This window comes from Phasianus colchicus, chromosome 3, assembly GCF_987193195.1.
Source record: "Phasianus colchicus chromosome 3, bPhaCol1.hap1.1, whole genome shotgun sequence".
NCBI classification, from domain to species: domain Eukaryota; kingdom Metazoa; phylum Chordata; class Aves; order Galliformes; family Phasianidae; genus Phasianus; species Phasianus colchicus.
This window is the reverse complement of record NC_143438.1, coordinates 93,095,405-93,112,954: the sequence shown is the minus strand read 5'-3', so window position 1 is coordinate 93,112,954 and position 17,550 is coordinate 93,095,405. Positions and strand designations below refer to the sequence as shown.

Genomic DNA, 17,550 nt, shown 5'->3' with positions numbered 1-17,550 from the left:
GCTCCTCAGGCCTTTTTTAACTGTTTAATGCAGTTTTTCCTCATGGGAATTGTGTCTCCAAGGGAGCTGAAATGGGAGCAGGTAAGATATGGGGCAGTCTGAGCCACACTCTCCTCCTCACAGGATAAGCTGGTGCTTCCAAAGCCATGTGGCTGCACAGCTTCCCTTGGCTCACCAGAGGACAAGGGTATGGTTTGAAGGTTCAACTATCTGCTGTCAAAAAGAGTTTTGTCCCATTTTCCCTGTGTGCGTTCTCCCAGTGCTCTCCTATCATCACCACTAGACCTCATCTGAACCTGCCACCTAGATAGAAATGTTAAAGAGCCAAGGTTGCAGGAGACGAAGGGACTGATTCCCTGGACCACAGATAACTCTTTTTATGTAAATTAGTGATTTACATTGTCCTGGCAGATGGTGAGGAGCACAGATCTCCCAGGCACTTGGGATGCTGTACTGGGAGAAGAACCAGGGCTGTGCTCTTCACAGCCACCCCAACACTTTTCCTTATTTAGCAGACCTCTGATTTTCAGTTTTTACTGCTGAGGAGGAGTGAAGAAGCACTAAATTCAGAAACTTTTACTAGAATGCTTAGAGGGGCACCCTGAAGGGGGACAGGTTGGGAAAGAATCAAGAGTGAGACCAAATGTGGTCCAGATTCAGCTCTCAGCCATTTAGCATAAAGGCAGCTGAGGTTTCCCCAGATTTCCATCATAGATCAGATCTGATTAGGCCTATAGATATGGGGATTGCTAGTTTTGCTAGCAATAAACATACTCCAACATCATCAGTGATTTGCATGGGTGGAAAATGAAGTTCATTTGAAAATGTCTGTTTGTGTTGACCCTACGAGGATCATAGCAGCCAACACCAAAGTTCAGGTTCGTACAGAGAAAATACTTGATGCTACCCTTGACTCTCTTGATTTATCTTCAGGCAGTCTTAAGGAGGCAAACGAAGTACTCAGAGGCACTCATTAATGTTTTCTCTGCCCGGAGAGAATGCAAAAATAACAAAGTTCCCATTAAATAAAGGGGAAAAAAAAAAAGAAGCAGAAGATATTTTTAGTCTAAAAACAAAATACTCTATCATCCCCAGGAAGGAGAGCTTTTCAGTTGAAAAGAAAAAAAAAAGAGAGAACTTGCACGCTCCTCCACACCAGAAGGAGTGGCGCTAATAATAAGAGTAATTACTATGATTATTGTTAATATTGATAGCAGACTGCCCTCAGCTCCCTGCTTGTTTCCCAACCTTCCCAGCATGTGACGTGTGGGCCCCAGGCGTTGAGGACAATGGGTGGCCATGCCAGGTGGGTAGGAACAATGAAGCCACTGACGCGAACTGTGCGTTGAATGCGGAGTTCTGTGTTGTGAGTGCCAACTTCAGTGCAATAAAGTGTTCCAGGGATGGAAGTGATTGAATAGGGACGTGTGGTGTAAATAAAACGTGTTATTATTATTGCTTATATATATATAAATAACAAAGCCCAACAGTTTGGTTTCCCTTTTTCTTCTCTTCTTGAGGATTTTGCTACAGGAGAAACAAATAATCGGCCAGCTTTCTGCAGTAAACTACAGGTGGATCAGTAGGGGAAGGGTTGTGATTCCTTTCTTTCTTTTTTTTTTCTTTTTCTTCCTTCTAGAAGAAGTATTTCTGGATGTGAAAGAGAAAATTCTAGCACAGCAGCTACAGGTTAAAACAGAAAACCCCTTGTTCACCAGTGGAAGAAATCAGTCCCTGGAAAAGGTATAGGACTCACTGCACATTTATGTTCCGATTTCTAACTTAAGGCTCTTCACACAGTCCTTGGTGAAGGATGGGGACCTCCAGTTATTCAGTGAAGGAATGCTGTACACACAACAGTGAATAATCAGAGCATTGGCACTGCATAACAGAACCCAGCAGAACTCTTCTGAGCATGGAAAGCTAAAAGATTGTATGGCTACTGCCCCTTAAACATTTCCATGCATTGCAATCTTCCCTTCCCACTGACCCACCAGGCTCATGTGGCTCACAGATCAGGCTCATCCCTGTGTCTTGTTCTGTCATGAGATAGATTTGGCAGGAAAAATCATAGAATCGTCATAGCATCATAGAATCACAGAATCATAGAATCACAGAATGTCTTGGGTTGGAAGGAATGTCAAGGATCAGCCAGTCTCCAGCCCCCTTGCCACAGGCAGGTCTGTCAGCTGCCAGATCAGGTACTGGATCAGATTGCCCAAGGCCACATTCAACCTAGTCTTATACATCTCCAGGGACAGGGCATCATCCCCCATCCATGGGTGAGATGGGTCTTGCAAAGAACCCTCCCTCACCAGGAAGGTTCCAATGCTGACTGGCTCAGTTATCCTGTTTTTTTCGCTCTCCTTCTCTGCAATGGGGTTTTCTGTTACTGCTTGCTGCCATACAATTAGGCTGTCAGATTTTCTTTCTCTCTCTTCATGCTTTGGGCCTGATCCTAATCTCCTATGCTTTAACACGGTTGGGAAGCTCTATAGAGACAACCCACATTGACAGCATCCCTGCTGAGCCGAGATGTGGCTTTTACTATTTTCTCTCCCTTCCTTATTTCAGCTCAGCTGCTTTGGAGGAATTTATCCCTGCTCAGTGCTCTCCCATTTCCTTTCTCACTTCAAACCTCCCTTTCTCTTATTCTTATCCCCTTGTCTTTCTGTGAAGCCATGGAATAAAGATGCTGTAACAGTGAAAGCCTCCTTCCCAGCTCGCCCCATACCTTCTGTCCCTCCATGCCCATCATTCTGTCTGTGCTACAAAATTATCTATCTGCCTCAAATTGCCTTTCCTTGTCAGCTCTCAGTGCTCTATCTCATCGTCCTCCTGTCTCTTCCGGCTCCCCTCTCTCCTCCTCCTCTTCCCACACACCTTACTTTAATTAGAAAGACAATGAAAATTCTTATCGCTATATATTAATCAGACATTCCTCAGTAGGTCCAGAAGGAAAACCCCCTTTCCTCCTCCTCCTCAGTCTCCCCCACCACCCCTTCTGCAAAAGAATAGCATCCAGATTCAGAGGAGGGCTCAGTGAGAAAGGTGCAGAAGGAAGTGAACCCAGAGACCTGGTCAAGCTGGGGAAATGTACCAAAAGAATTGTTCCAACATTCCACAAGGATATGATATTCAGGAACAGCTTCCTATACTTGGCAAGAAAGAGTTTTTGGCAGTGACTTACTGGCTGGGGCCAAAAAAATGGATCTGAGAGTGCAGGGAGACAATAAATTGAGCATGATCCAGCAGAGTGTCCAAGAAGCAAAAAAAAAGATGACCTGGACTGAGATTGCATAAGCACAGCCAGAAGATCAATAGAAATCATTAATCTCCTCTTTTCAGGATGTATTAGACCATAACCATCTTTGCGCTCCTCAGTACAAGACATTGTTCAGTTGGACCAAGTTCAGTAGGGGATGTTTAGGTGGTCAGGGTTGGGATGTTTGATATTGCTTGTTGTGGGACCGAGGCTTGTTCCTCCTGGAGAAGGGACGGCCTTAGGGGACCAAAAGTTGGTCCTGTACCTGCGTGGAGGTTATCGTGGAAAAAATAGAGCTCAGTGGTGAGAAGACAAAAGATATCAGGTATAAAGTGAGACAAGACACTCAATCTGGATGTAAGGAGAAATACTTTCCATCTGAGGACAGATTGTCCAAAGAGCTATCTTAACCCCATCCCAGGGGCTTTCAAGATCTCTCAGGATAAGGCCCTGAACAACCTCATCTGACCCTGGAGCTACTGACCCTAGTAGGAATAGAGGTTGGTCTAGGAACCTCCTAAGATTCCTTTCAGCATTATTTTGTTTGGACAGGGCTCTGAGACACAGGGTTTGAATCTGGGCTGGATTTGTGTGGAGCCAGGAGTTGGACTCAAAGGTCCTTGTGGGTCCCTACTAATTCAGGATAGACTATGATTCTATGATTCTAATTGACAGAAGATGCCATTCAGTCACTGATGAATCCTCCCACTCTGAAAACTAAAGGAAAATAAAGAGAGTTAGCAGTGGCTGGAATATCATTCACTGGTACTCTCTTAAGGGTAATTTCTGAGGATCCTGGATTAAAACCTTTCCAGAGAATAATTTTATTCTAAACCAGAGATAGTAGTTGCATAGACTCTCCCAGTTTCTCTGGTATTTTATAGGAAAGATAGGTTTAAGGAGGATTCTCTAGGGTATAGAATTTTCAGCATAAAAGCCTATTGATCTGTCCCACATCCTTGGATAATCTCCTTTTTAACTCTTTCTAAACACAAACACAGTTGTACAAACATCTCATGCCCAGGAAAGCTGGGTGAATGTGGAGAAATAAGGAAGACAGACAGCATAGCAGCCTGTCATTCATACCTCTATTATCATATGTGTGAGATAAAGTGGCATTAGGAGGGTCTGCTGGGTAAGGAATCCTGAGTTTCTACCCTCAGACTTTTGAGCCATTCTCTTCTCACTGACACTCCCCACCTTAACTCAACCACACAGCCCCAGATAACCCTCCTGTTTATCCCAGTAGCCGGAATCATTTGTTCACGTGCCAACACTGCATCATCTGATAGGGAACAGATGTATTTTCATGGAGCACATGGATATGGTGGGAAGGGATGTCCTGACCCCAGTCTCTCGTGGCATTCATCCCAACATGCTGTTTAACCGCCACCACTTTCCTCTTGGGGAACTCTACCTTGACCAAATGCACTGAGATCCCCTTTCAGGACCATCACCTCTGTGCTTTGCTCTGACCAGCAGAAAACATGTGGCAAGGAGCCAAGGGAGCAGGGACCCATTCTAAGCCTGCCTGGCACACTGCCCACCATCTCGAGCAGAGGCAAGGCAGCTCCTCGGTAGCAACAAGCTTGAAACCTCTTTTTAGGTAATATTCATGAATTAGCATCCTATTACCTCCGGTCACTGTCATCGGGAGGGGATGAGAAGCCCCGGATGTCCTCAGAACCTCTCCGGGGAGGTTCCGGCGGGGAACTCTCATGGATTAGGGAATCCTTTATCTTTGGCTTACATAAGTCCCCGGGTCTCCTTTTATGGTTGGCTTTTCCTGCTTTGTCAGGAGCAAAGAACAAATGTAGCTTCATCTGCGCTTGTGGGTTGGCTAACTGATTAAGCATCTGATTCAAGCTAAGTACGGAACAGGCTTTTGATGGGCGGATTTAATTTGGTGTAAAAACCAGGATGCCATCCCCCTCCCTGACCGAATATTCCCAAGATAGCGGTTGGTCTTGTGCAATTAAGCAGTGGGGATGACTCCCACCTGCCAATGCTTTAGAAAAGTCCAGAGTGCTGCAGTGTGTACTGAAGAGGCTCCTTTGAGTATTTCCCCCTTTTCCTTCCCCCCTCCTTTTCCTTTCTTTTTGTCTCTCTCTCTCTCTCTCTCTCTCCTTTCTTTTTCTTTTTTTTTTTCCTGCTGAATTGTCACCATTTCCAAGCCTGGGCATTAGGAGTGAGCAGCTCTGTGTGTGTGTGCGCGCGCATGTGAGGGCACGCGGGGGGACCGTGGGCATCTGCCTTGGTGTGACACACTGAATTCCTCCTCATCTCTCCCTCTGAGAGCCCTGCCAAGAGAAGCATGCTAATGATGACCTTGCTGAGTAAATAGTTGTGGCATGAATAAGTGTTTTTCCTGCAATCCGAAAGGCGGAAGGTGCGATTACTCATCCATCTATCCAACTGTCTCCAGCACCTTTCAAGTGCTTCTCGCGTCGAGTCTGGGGGCGTAGGCGAGGGGGTGGGAAGCGAGGGGAGGCTGCCAAGATCTGGGTTGCCACAGACACCGGCCTCGCTTTTCCTCCAATGAATGCTGTGCTGAGAGTGCAAGAGGAGGCAGGGCAACACCCACATGTTGAGCTGTGTGGGGTATAAGTAGATGGAAGTGCCTGGACTAGTGGCAGTTCAGACAGGGAAGAGAAGCAGAGCTCTTCGCATCTATACCGAAAACAATTTTGTCTCGACAAGAAATCATCAGGATTTTTTTTTTTTTTTTTTTTTTTTGCAGCACTAACAGCTTCTGTGAGCATCGCTGTGTGTTTCAACGAGCGGGGACTGCGCGCTGTTTGAGATTCTCAGCTACAGACAAGCAGGTAGAGGGCACGCGTTTGGGGTCAGACGTCTTAGCCAACTCCTCTCCTTGTGCTCCTGAAGGATCCTCGCTCTCTCTGGGACACTCTGAGCACCGGCATTTCCAAGAGGAGAAATTTGCCTCCAACTCTCTCTGCGATCCACGGGGACTGAACAGCTCGCTCTGCGGTGATATCTGATTTGGTTGTGTTTGTGTCTTAAAGTCCTTTGAGGGGGGTTTAGAAGTCTCTGTGTGTTGTTTGGGAAGTGCTGTGTTGAGGTTTTTAGGAGCAGGCTCTAGGGCCAAGGCTTATAACCCAGTTCTGTCTGTGTTCCATACTCATACAGTAGGAGCCATGCAGCTGGACAATGTCACCAATGCGGGCATCCACTCCTTCCAGGGGCACCGTGGAGTGGCCAACAAGCCCAATGTGATCCTACAGATAGGGAAATGCAGGGCAGAAATGCTGGAGCATGTCAGGAGGACCCACCGGCACCTCCTGTCTGAAGTCTCCAAGCAGGTAGAGCGCGAGCTGAAAGGTTTGCAGAAATCAGTGGGGAAGTTAGAGAATAACTTAGAGGACCATGTGCCAACCGATAATCAGAGGTGGAAGAAGTCCATCAAGGCCTGCCTGGCTAGGTGTCAGGAGACCATTGCTCATCTGGAGAGGTGGGTCAAGAGAGAGATGAATGTTTGGAAGGAGGTCTTTTTCCGTCTGGAGAAGTGGGCGGACCGTCTGGAGTCCATGGGAGGCAAATATTGTCCTGGGGAGCACGGCAAGCAGACCGTGTCTGTTGGGGTGGGAGGCCCAGAGATAAGGCCAAGTGAAGGGGAGATATATGATTATGCCCTTGATATGAGCCAAATGTATGCACTGACCCCTGCTCCTGGGGAGGTGCCCAGCATCCCCCAGGCCCATGATTCCTACCAGTGGGTCTCTGTGTCAGAGGATGCTCCAGCATCCCCAGTAGAGACTCAGATCTTTGAGGATCCCCATGAGTTTTTGAGCCACTTGGAGGAGTACTTAAAGCAGGTGGGTGGGACAGAGGAGTACTGGCTGTCTCAGATCCAGAACCATATGAACGGTCCAGCTAAAAAGTGGTGGGAGTACAAGCAGGACTCTGTCAAGAACTGGGTTGAGTTCAAGAAAGAGTTCCTGCAGTACAGCGAGGGGACTCTGACAAGGGATGCTATCAAGAGGGAGCTGGATCTACCCCAGAAAGAGGGAGAGCCCCTGGACCAGTTCCTCTGGCGCAAGAGAGACCTGTATCAGACCCTCTATGTTGATGCAGATGAGGAGGAGATTATTCAGTATGTGGTAGGAACCCTCCAGCCCAAACTGAAGCGGTTCTTGAGCTACCCCTTGCCCAAGACCTTAGAGCAGCTAATTCAAAGAGGGAAGGAAGTCCAAGGCAACATGGACCACTCAGAAGAGCCTAGCCCTCAGAGGACCCCTGAGATTCAGTCTGGGGACTCTGTAGAGAGCGTGCCTCCCTCCACCACTGCCAGTCCCGTGCCAAGCAATGGGACACAACCTGAACCCCCTAGCCCACCAGCTACTGTCATATGAGCTAGCTGGATGGAGATGGCAATCTGGGTTACATGAAAGGGAGAAAAGGGCATATTTAGGAAGTTTCTGCTCAAAGAGAGGTTCCGGCTGAGGCATGACATGAGGTGTGCTCAGTCCAACAGCCCATAGCAAAGGAATTAACTTTGCTTGTGGGGGGAGGGTGGTGAAGGGGGAGAGGCACCTTAGGATGTGGTTGCCCACCTCACATGAGCCACACAATCCAGTGGTGCTGGAGATGCTACTTGCACCACTGCAGGGAATGGACTATTTTATAAGACCCATGACAAGAAACTAGAGACAATTCCCCAAATTCAGAAGCAGTTGCTTGGCACTGGCGGCTTTCAAGGACTTCATATGAGCGCAGCTATTGGCTGAGGGTTCCTACCCATCTGGATCTCTTTTCCTTCTCCCCTCCCTCTTCTGAAGAAGTGTCCTTCTTCTGAGAGGACATCTTTTGATCCTTGCCCATTTCTGTTTTACCACTGGGCTTCTGTTTACTTGACAGTCTCCTATTCTATCTTGATCTAAAGGATTAATTTATTTTTTTTTAATTTCTTTATTTAAGAAGAAATGCTATGACTTCATGAAAAGAAAACTTTATGAATTTGGATACATTTTTAGTGGTTTTAATTCTACTGCACCTACCACCTGCTTTAATGCTTTTGCTCCCAAGAGGACAGTTTACTCCTTATCTTAGTTTCTGTTCACTCAAATCAAGGTCACTGCAGTGCAGAAGCAAATTTCATCCTTTCTCTGCACATTATACTGTGCATTCAGCAGTAAATAGAGTTTCAGATTGAATTCTGAGTTCATTTATTGAAAGGAGAATATGTCTCCCTTCAGAGAAGGGAGAGTGTCAAGGTGGAGGGAGAAAACACTAGAGAGATTTTAACAGATGGGAGGGGGGAGGAAGGGTTTAAGGGAAATAAATCCTTATATTTTGAATGAAACAAACAAACACATCCTAAATCCAGAGCAAAATATCCCCAGAGCAGCAAATCATGTCCATGCTGATGAGTGGAGACAACACTCCTAGAGAAAGGAACTTCTGCCATATAAAAGCAAAACTAAGTGAAAAGAGGAGCTGTATGTCCCAGCACAGGCTCAACCTGTGCATTGTAAAGAAGAACTTCTGCTTTAACAGACAGACTCAAAATACTCTTAGAAAGTCTGGCACCTCTGTCCTGGAGCACCTGAGGACAAAGCATTGTCTGCTGACACAGAACTACTACAGCAGTCCGTGTGCCATGGATGGAGGCAGGCTTGGACTTGGTGACATTTTCCATGTTGAGACAGCAATGCTCAGTTTTCACCTTGCTTTGACCGATGCCTGATGATGGGAGTTAGAGATGAAATTGCTGTGAGAATTATGAAATTTGGCTCTCTGAAGCTTCTCAAGGCTGGACACATCTTGAGCATCGTCTGCATTCATCACCAGACCAAATAAGAAACATCTCTGCAAGGAGATACAGCAGTGATGCAGCAACAGGAGTGCCCCTGGGATGTTCCTGGCACTGCAATAGTAGCAACAGTGGCTTGGAAGACCTTTGGCTTGCTTCCTTCCAAGAGGTTGAAGGTAGGACAACTTTCTGACCTTGTTCTGTCTGCACTGCTAGACCTAAGTGAGAGCCTTACACTGGAATATATGGGACGTAGAGTGCTGTAAATGGCAAGGTAGATCTTGGAGGAAAAGAAGGGAGGGATAACCAAAGGGAAATAAAGGACAGTGAAAAGAAAAGGTTTCCATACACAACAATCTTACACATTCCTATTAATACGGGGAGGGAGTGGGAATGATCTGCCCCATGAAGTTCTGGGCTTGAGTGCCCAGCTGTGACAACAGATCACAGGTCTGTACACAGCCCAAAGTGGATGCATATCTGTTCCACACATCTGCCTAGATGTAAGTTTGTGTTAGGAGGAGTGAGGGCACTCCTCTCACTTGTTTAGAGTGAATTATTCTGCAGTGGCTGTGTCTGTAGAGAGAAATGAGCAGTTCTTACTAATGACCTGGAATGGGTGGTGGAGGAGTGGGTGTCACTGCTGAGGATGAGCTGGCCATGCGTTACAAGCATTATCTTCTCTTGATTACAGTGACTCACTCAGATCCTCCTCTGAGAAAAAATCACAATGCTCAAGACTCGGAAGGAAAGCCAAAGGGAAAAGACTTCAAAACCAATGATTCAACATGGGACCTGCTGCTAGGATCCCCAGCCACCCAGTGCCAGATCCACTGTCTGAATGAAAGCCTGGCATAGGTAATTACCTCTCCTTTTATCCTTATGGTCCCTTCTTAGCCTCTTCATACCCCTACTCAAGATACTAAATAGCCCAGGTGCAAATATCTGTGCTGGTCTTGGGACCTAAAACCTAAGTCTGAGACCTCAGACACATCACCATCAGACAGTGGGATTTCAGCTGCTTGATTTAGGAACACAAGCATCAGTCCCAGTGATTAATGCCCTGGGAGTGGTATACATCCTGCCTTACTTTCTGCTGGACCACTCCCAAATGCTTAAACTAAAATGCCTAATGGGACTTCCAGCCCTTGAATACCTGGTGGGCACAGCTGATTATAAACCTATCTCCTGAGAAATCCCTTGTATTCACCACTTTGGAAATCTAACCTGAGCTGTGTCATCTTTTTTCTTTTAGAGATTTCTGCTGCGCCTGTTACAGAGTTTCCTTCTCTGTGCCCAAGAGTCATGTCTTCCCAGGTGATAAGCAAGCACTGCTAGAAGACAGGGCAAAGTGAGCACCAAAGAGCCTCTCATGCAGTACAATGCCATACTCAAGATGCTGAGAGCCTTGAGTGAAAGGCGGAGCCACTTCCAACAAGATGAAGAAAAGGCTGAGCTGGTCCAGCTAGTCCAAGTGAAGAAGAGAGTGTTAAGAAAGAGAAACCAAGAGGCAGAACAAAAGAGCCAAATCTGGGCTTTGAGGACAGCAAGGATGCTGGACTTGTAGTGTCTGTCTGTTGATATGATACCATACCTCTGCCATCTGCGGCCACTGAGCAATCTTCTGGATTATCAGTTAGAAAAAAACTTTCCTGATTAACTTTGCCAAATGAATGACCCTACAAAGGCTACGAACCCTTCATGCTCTCAAGGCTGTGACTCATTTTTCCTGAGTTGAGGGTCGCTTCATTTCATGCGGGTATCAGTTTTCAAACCTCAAACAGCTCTGGGGGTTCGGAGAAGCATCCTGGGGTTCAGATGCTTGTCTGAACTGCTTGAGTTTGCACAACAGGACCAGCTGTCTTGCCAAAAGGGACACTCTTATGAGACAGCAGGCACTTCCTGGATCTGCATGGGCCAGAGTTACTGCAAGAACCAGGGTTCTTGAGTTGGCTTTGGTGTGGCTGCTTCCATCCAGACCCAGGGAGTGCAAAAGGTGCATGAAAGACAGTATGTGAATTGAACCAAGCCTTTTTTGCAAGACAGTTTTGGTTCACATCTCATTTGAAAGGATCCAGTTGGTTCCTCTCTCTTCCAGAGCCAACTGTCCTGGGTATGCGTGTGTGCGTGTCAGTGTGAGTGTGTGTGTTTAGAGCCAACAAACCTACTTAACCAAATTCTGAGTTGTTCTGTTGTGTTTAAACTAAGCCAATTGAACTTAATGTACATTCCAACATTGCTCAACAAAAATGTCCAGGACTAGAAAATTACGTGAAAACATGTAAAAGTTGATGCCAACTTGGTAGGCATCATCCCAAGGTCAATATGAAGTTTGATTTTGAGGTGCTTAATTTCTACAGTCCTTTTCAAGGGATCTAACTGCCTCAGTAAGCATTTTCTGTATCCATAGACTTTCCAATGAATTAGCCTGCCTGTGCTACTTGATTTGGTCCTGAGCTTTATACATTTTGAACTGACTTTGTGGAATGTGCACAAGTAAATATCCTTGGCTGATTTTATTTCAGTTATTGCTCCTAGCTGACTGGAGCTTTACTTGTAGCACCCTGGTTTATATTACCAGTTTCTCCAGAAAGGACTGGTAGTTTGTTTTGCTGGGGCAAAGTCATGTGAATGAAGAAGTGTGTATGTGTTGTGCCTGTGAAACTTTAGCAAATTTCAATTACTGGATTTTTGTTCCTTAGGCAATTTTACATTTGATTCTGACAAAACTACCTTAGAGTTTTATTTTTACTAGAAATATTATTAATTCAAACAACCTTGTACAAAAGGCAAACACACTGAATCACTGCAGGTTATAGGGGTTGAAGCCAAAGGTCTTTGTAAGCCGACATCACTTGTCCTAGATCTGACTGTATCAGACAGCATATTCCTCACATGTTATGTTGGAGTTACAAGATCACACCAAGCCACTAGAACCTGTCAATAGAATAGTGCTACACTTTATTTGCTATTGTAGCAAAGCCTTTTGTAGATTTATACAATAAAACTTTGAAATATCTGCTTCAAATGCTTTCTGCCTTGTTTTCTTATCTTTCTTCTTTGGTTCCTGGGACACTCAAGTATTTATTGCCTTCTGAAAATTTAGTCTTGTCAGTCATCTGGGCTTACTGGAGTCATAAATCTTACTCGATAGTTGACATAAAAATTGAATGTACTGGGCTTTTTGAGAAGAGGGTTTAGATGTGGAAAAAGAGGTGATTTAATTGTTTTATTTAGCCTCTCATCTTGAGTCACACGTGGCCCAGGAGTCTGGGAGACATGGGACTGTGGATTGTGCAGGCTCTTTTTGCGTACAGCACAGAGAAAGTTGACTGAAACAGAAAGCAATCACATCTACCCACGACTGAGAGGTAATTTGCATGGATGAGCTGAGGCAAGTCAGGACAACTTAAAGAGGTTGCTAGGCCTGAGTTAACTCTACCTGATATTTGAAATGACTGCAGCAGTCAGAATTGCCAGCGCTCAACAGCACAGAGATCCAGGAGCTGTGCTTTGCTACTTGATGTATTCCTTTACAATGGAGATGTTCTTCATTCTCTGGGTTCATAACCTACAAAATACTTCCAAGTCATCAGGACTGAGGGAAGGGAACATGTCAGGGGAAACAGCTCAGAGAGCTTTAAACATATTTCTGCAATAGGCTAAGTTCAAAGATCTGGTCCCAAAGACCTTCATCCCATGGGACACTGGCAAATGCATCTCCCTGGTACTCCCTTTGGTGGAAAGGCAGGACGTGGTCTGATGGCCAAAGATCCCTAGATGCCAACCAATAACCTTTATGTCTTCTGCTGTTTACAGATCATTCAACCACAAACTCAAGTGTGAGAAATGGAAGTGGTCACATCCCCACACTGCTGGAGTTTGAGGAGCATTTGAACAATGCTCTCAGACATAGTTTCAATTTTGAGTGGTCCTATGTAGAATTACAAGTTGGACTCAATGATTCTGATCTGTCCCTTCCAAATCAGAGATTCTATGATTCCATGAAAGTCTGAAGATGTAATTTAGGTCCACAGCTTAAGCTCCACCTTTGTGCTCCCAACAATAGAAAAGAGATGAAAAACAGCCATTGAGATGTCAGACCAACAACAGGGTATAGACAAAGTCATCCCATGCTGGGAGAGTATTGGAGGATGCTGGGTAGGAGAAGAAAGTTAGACTTTGCACAGTCCATGGACATAGCCAAAAGGCTGGATCTACTGCAAGGACCAATGCCACGTCTCACAGAGTAAAAGCCAGGAGCAGTTCGGCTGGAGATGCTGAGCTCTTCCAGTAGAGGGGGGCAGAACTCCACTGTGCACTGTGGGAATTAAAACTAAAAAACTGCTAGAAAAGAGAAAAATCATTCTTGTTATCCTTCATCCTCACCTGGCACACTCCCACAGCTTCAGCAATATGAGATATATGATTGTTTTGGAGGAGGATGTCTAAGGGCAAGAAGGGAGAATCAAGGACAATGCAATGTAGTATGGAGGGCTGATGACCAACATGCAGTGGAAGAATTTGGAAGAGATGGAAGTATCCTGCAAAAGGAGGTGAGAAAGGTGGATGATAGTGGGGAATGTCTGACAGTACCAGATGAATTTTGTTGCAGATCTTTCTGGATTCAAATCCAATAATTGTTTACTTTCTTTCTGCCATCTCCAGCTTAAAATCTCTAGAGATTCGCTGAACACACACCTTCTTTTACTGAAGAAATCTCTTATCAATGCTCCTGGATTGATCAGCAGGGAGTCACCTGAAACAGATTTAGCCCAGCCCTGCCTCAAACTAGTGGAAATCCTCTCCAAAATCGAAGTAGGAACACCCCACACTCTGTGTTTACTGGGGCATAAAGAGATACTCAGAAATTCTCAACTCACTGATTGAGAATGAATGTGAAGTTACACACATACAGAACTGATAAGAAGTCATTGATTCATGCATATTTGATGTCTTTCCCTTCCCTTCCCTTCCCTTCCCTTCCCTTCCCTTCCCTTCCCTTCCCTTCCCTTCCCTTCCCTTCCCTTCCCTTCCCTTCCCTTCCCTTCCCTTCCCTTCCCTTCCCTTCCCTTCCCTTCCCTTCCCTTCCCTTCCCTTCCCTTCCCTTCCCTTCCCTTCCCTTCCCTTCCCTTCCCTTCCCTTCCCTTCCCTTCCCTTCCCTTCCCTTCCCTTCCCTTCCCTCCCCTCCCCTCCCCTCCCCTCCCCTCCCCTCCCCTCCCCTCCCCTCCCCTCCCCTCCCCTCCCCTCCCCTCCCCTCCCCTCCCCTCCCCTCCCCTCCCCTCCCCTCCCCTCCCCTCCCCTCCCCTCCCCTCCCCTCCCCTCCCCTCCCCTCCCCTCCCCTCCCCTCCCCTCCTCTCCCCTCCTCTCCTCTCCTCTCCTCTCCTCTCCTCTCCTCTCCTCTCCTCTCCTCTCCTCTCCTCTCCTCTCCTCTCCTCTCCTCTCCTCTCCTCTCCTCTCCTCTCCTCTCCTCTCCTCTCCTCTCCTCTCCTCTCCTCTCCTCTCCTCTCCTCTCCTCTCCTCTCCTCTCCTCTCCTCTCCTCTCCTCTCCTCTCCTCTCCTCTCCTCTCCTCTCCTCTCCTCTCCTCTCTTCTCCCTTTTGTTTTTCAGCTTTTCTTCCTTTTTTTTTTTTCCCTACTCACCATCAGAGCTATAATAATGAGCTCTTTAATTTTCTCATTTAAGTCATGTTCTCCCCTTTTTTTCCCTTTCTCTCTCTCTCTCTCTCTCTCTCTCTCTCTTTTTTTTTTTTTTTTTTTTTTTAATGAAAGTGCTTGCACTGGTCAGTCATGTAAATCACATTTACTGACTCCTCTAGCAGATGTATGTTTATGCACAGCATAACTGCTTCCCTAGAGCCACTTTTTTTTCCAACAAAGCAACGTGTAATTAGGGAGGCTGTGAAATTTTTCTTATTGACACAATCTGCTATAATGGCTCCACTTTCCATGTCAATATGATGATCTGAAGCTCTAGGCACTCACTGTGATCATGCAGTTGGACATTATTTTAGAGCTATTCCCACAGCTACTACAAGCAGGCATTAAAGGCAGGTTACATGCTCTCTGTAACCAATATCTAATAATGAAAAACAGAAAGGTGGATTGCTAGGTGCAAAATTGGGTTAAATTCAGCAACAGTTTCAGATGAAAAAAAAGCAAATGATAATTAATCAGGAGACAACCATTTTTATTACTTTTTAGGCTACATTTCTGAAACTGATTGTGCAGTGTAAATGTGTCTTTCCATCTTTCCCTTTGCAAGTTTAATACCTTTCAACCCGTGAGCTTGCATCACACAGAAGTTTCCAAAGTCAGTAAATTCCTATATTTGTGGCACTGAGGGACATGGGTTATTGGCCGTGGTGGTGATAGTTTGATGGTTGGACTAGATGGTCTTAGTGGCCTTTTCCAACTTTAATGACTCTATAATTCTATTCTGTGATTCTGTATGTTTCTTAAATAGATTTGCTGAATAGAAGACAGTTGTTCCATTGCTTTTACATGGGCACAGGCAATATGACATATAAAAGAACACAAACAAAAGCCTGAAGTGCATAGAAAATCAGACCTCATTAAGTCCTGAATCTTATAGATTCACTTGTTGGAATAAGCATGATTGCTTTCGATTCCTTTTTTTTTTTTCCCCCTAAAGGAATAGCATCATCTTTTTCAAAAATAAACCTTTCTGACTTTTTGTTTCTAAACAGCACTACTTAAAACCTGATTTCAAACTGAAAAATTACAAAAGAATGAGAAAAATAGAAAGAGAAAGGTTAGAACACTCATAATGACATGGGTTTTGTTATAGGCATATGCTGTTTGTTTTTTCATCCCTGACTTCATCCATTACCTCACTTGGAAGATTTCTCCTCTGAAATCAACTTTCTCCATTTTATGCACTCCTTATTTGAACTTACTGTTGAACTTACAAGACCTCCATTGTTTCTCTCACGCCTGCTGCGTGGTTCTATGCTGCACACCTCAATGAGGCAGAATTTTCTAAAGATCCTAGAAGCAGTGTGAAATCCTTACCCCAAGTAAAGTCATTTCCCCAACACAGCTGATGAATGATCCCTCTTTGTATCCATATCCTTCTCGTGCTAGGGACCCCAAGCTTGGATGCAGTACTCCAGATGAGGTCTCTCAAGGGTAGAGTTGAGGGGGACAATCCCCTCTCTATCATTGCTGCCACCCCTCTTCTCATGCAGCCTAGGATACAGTTGGCCTTCCAGACCCCAAGTGCACACTACTGACTCTGGGATTGCCTCAACCCAAGTGCAATACCTTGTAATTGGCCTTATTCAACTTTATTATGTTCATGTGAGCCCAGTTTTCAAACCTGCCCAGGTGCATTTGGATAGAATTCCTTCCATCTACTGTATTAATCAGGTTAGTGTCATCAGCAAACTGAGATCAATTCTGCAATCTAGGTCACAGATAAAGATGCTGAAGAACAGTGGTCCCAAGATTGACCCCTGGAGGAAACCACTCATGACCAGCATCTATCTGGACATGGAGCCACTATCCACGATGCTCTGGTTGTGACCTTCTGATCAATTCTTTATCCATTGGCTAATCCACTCTTCAAATCCCTATTTCTCCAACTTAGAGATAAGGATGTGATGTGGGACCATATCAAAGGCCTTGCAGAAGTCCAGGTAGATGACATCACTTGCTCTTCTCTACTAATGATGTCACTCTAGCATTCCATCCAGGTGCTCTCACTAGCCATGCTGAGGTCAAGAATATGACAATAGTGTAAAAGAGCCCTCAGGGAAGTCGAGCACAATAGTTACTAAAATAACCCTTCTCAACCTTGGTTTCACAGTTACATATTGCCCATAAGTCCTCTTTGGAGTTTCAGAAGGACTATGCAGGTCTTTTCATACTGTATAGAGTGTCTGGTCCTGGAAAACTGATGAGGAGAGGGTAATCCCAAAGCAGACTTTCTAGATAGCACAACGGTTCTCTTAGCACTCCTTTGATGAGAGTGGCATGGACTTTATGTACCAGGAAGAAGAAATCTTGGGGTCATTCCCTCCCCATTCACTTAGCTAACTGACTCATGGGCTTTCACAACCTAAAGCAGCCACACTTCTGCCCTGATCCCCATAGCTCCACAGATCTCTCAGGTCCCCAATGGCTCCTAGACCTAATGAGAAAAACTGGCTCATTTGCAGTCAGTGTCACATCCCAAAAACACACTGTCCCAGTGAGGACACCTGGGATATGGTATCCTCCTGTTTTTCCTTGGAAGGTAGTGGTACTAAAGTGGAGAGAGTGGTTTGCAAAATGTCTAAGAGTGAAAGCAAGTAAAGGCAGAAATTAAATAATGATTACAGACATCTCTTATTCATGTAGAATCCCCTCCGAGATATCACTCGCATTGTTCAGAATTAAGTTTATCTTAATGCACTGTGGCTCACTTCCCATTGGCAGGGGAACATTTCTTGATCTTTATGAGGTTTGTCCACATCACATTGGACCATATCAGTACCTTCTCTTCCTCT

General features: G+C 45.4%; 1 protein-coding gene across 1 annotated transcript; it reads left to right on the top strand.

Annotated features, from left to right (window-relative positions):
* Positions 1-5,958: 5,958 nt before the first annotated feature.
* Positions 5,959-8,135, top strand: ARC (activity regulated cytoskeleton associated protein). The gene has a single exon (XM_031590891.2). It carries the CDS (start codon positions 6,424-6,426, stop codon positions 7,636-7,638), a length of 1,215 nt encoding a protein of 404 aa, XP_031446751.1. The 5' UTR covers positions 5,959-6,423; the 3' UTR covers positions 7,639-8,135.
* The last annotated feature ends 9,415 nt before the right edge of the window (positions 8,136-17,550 follow it).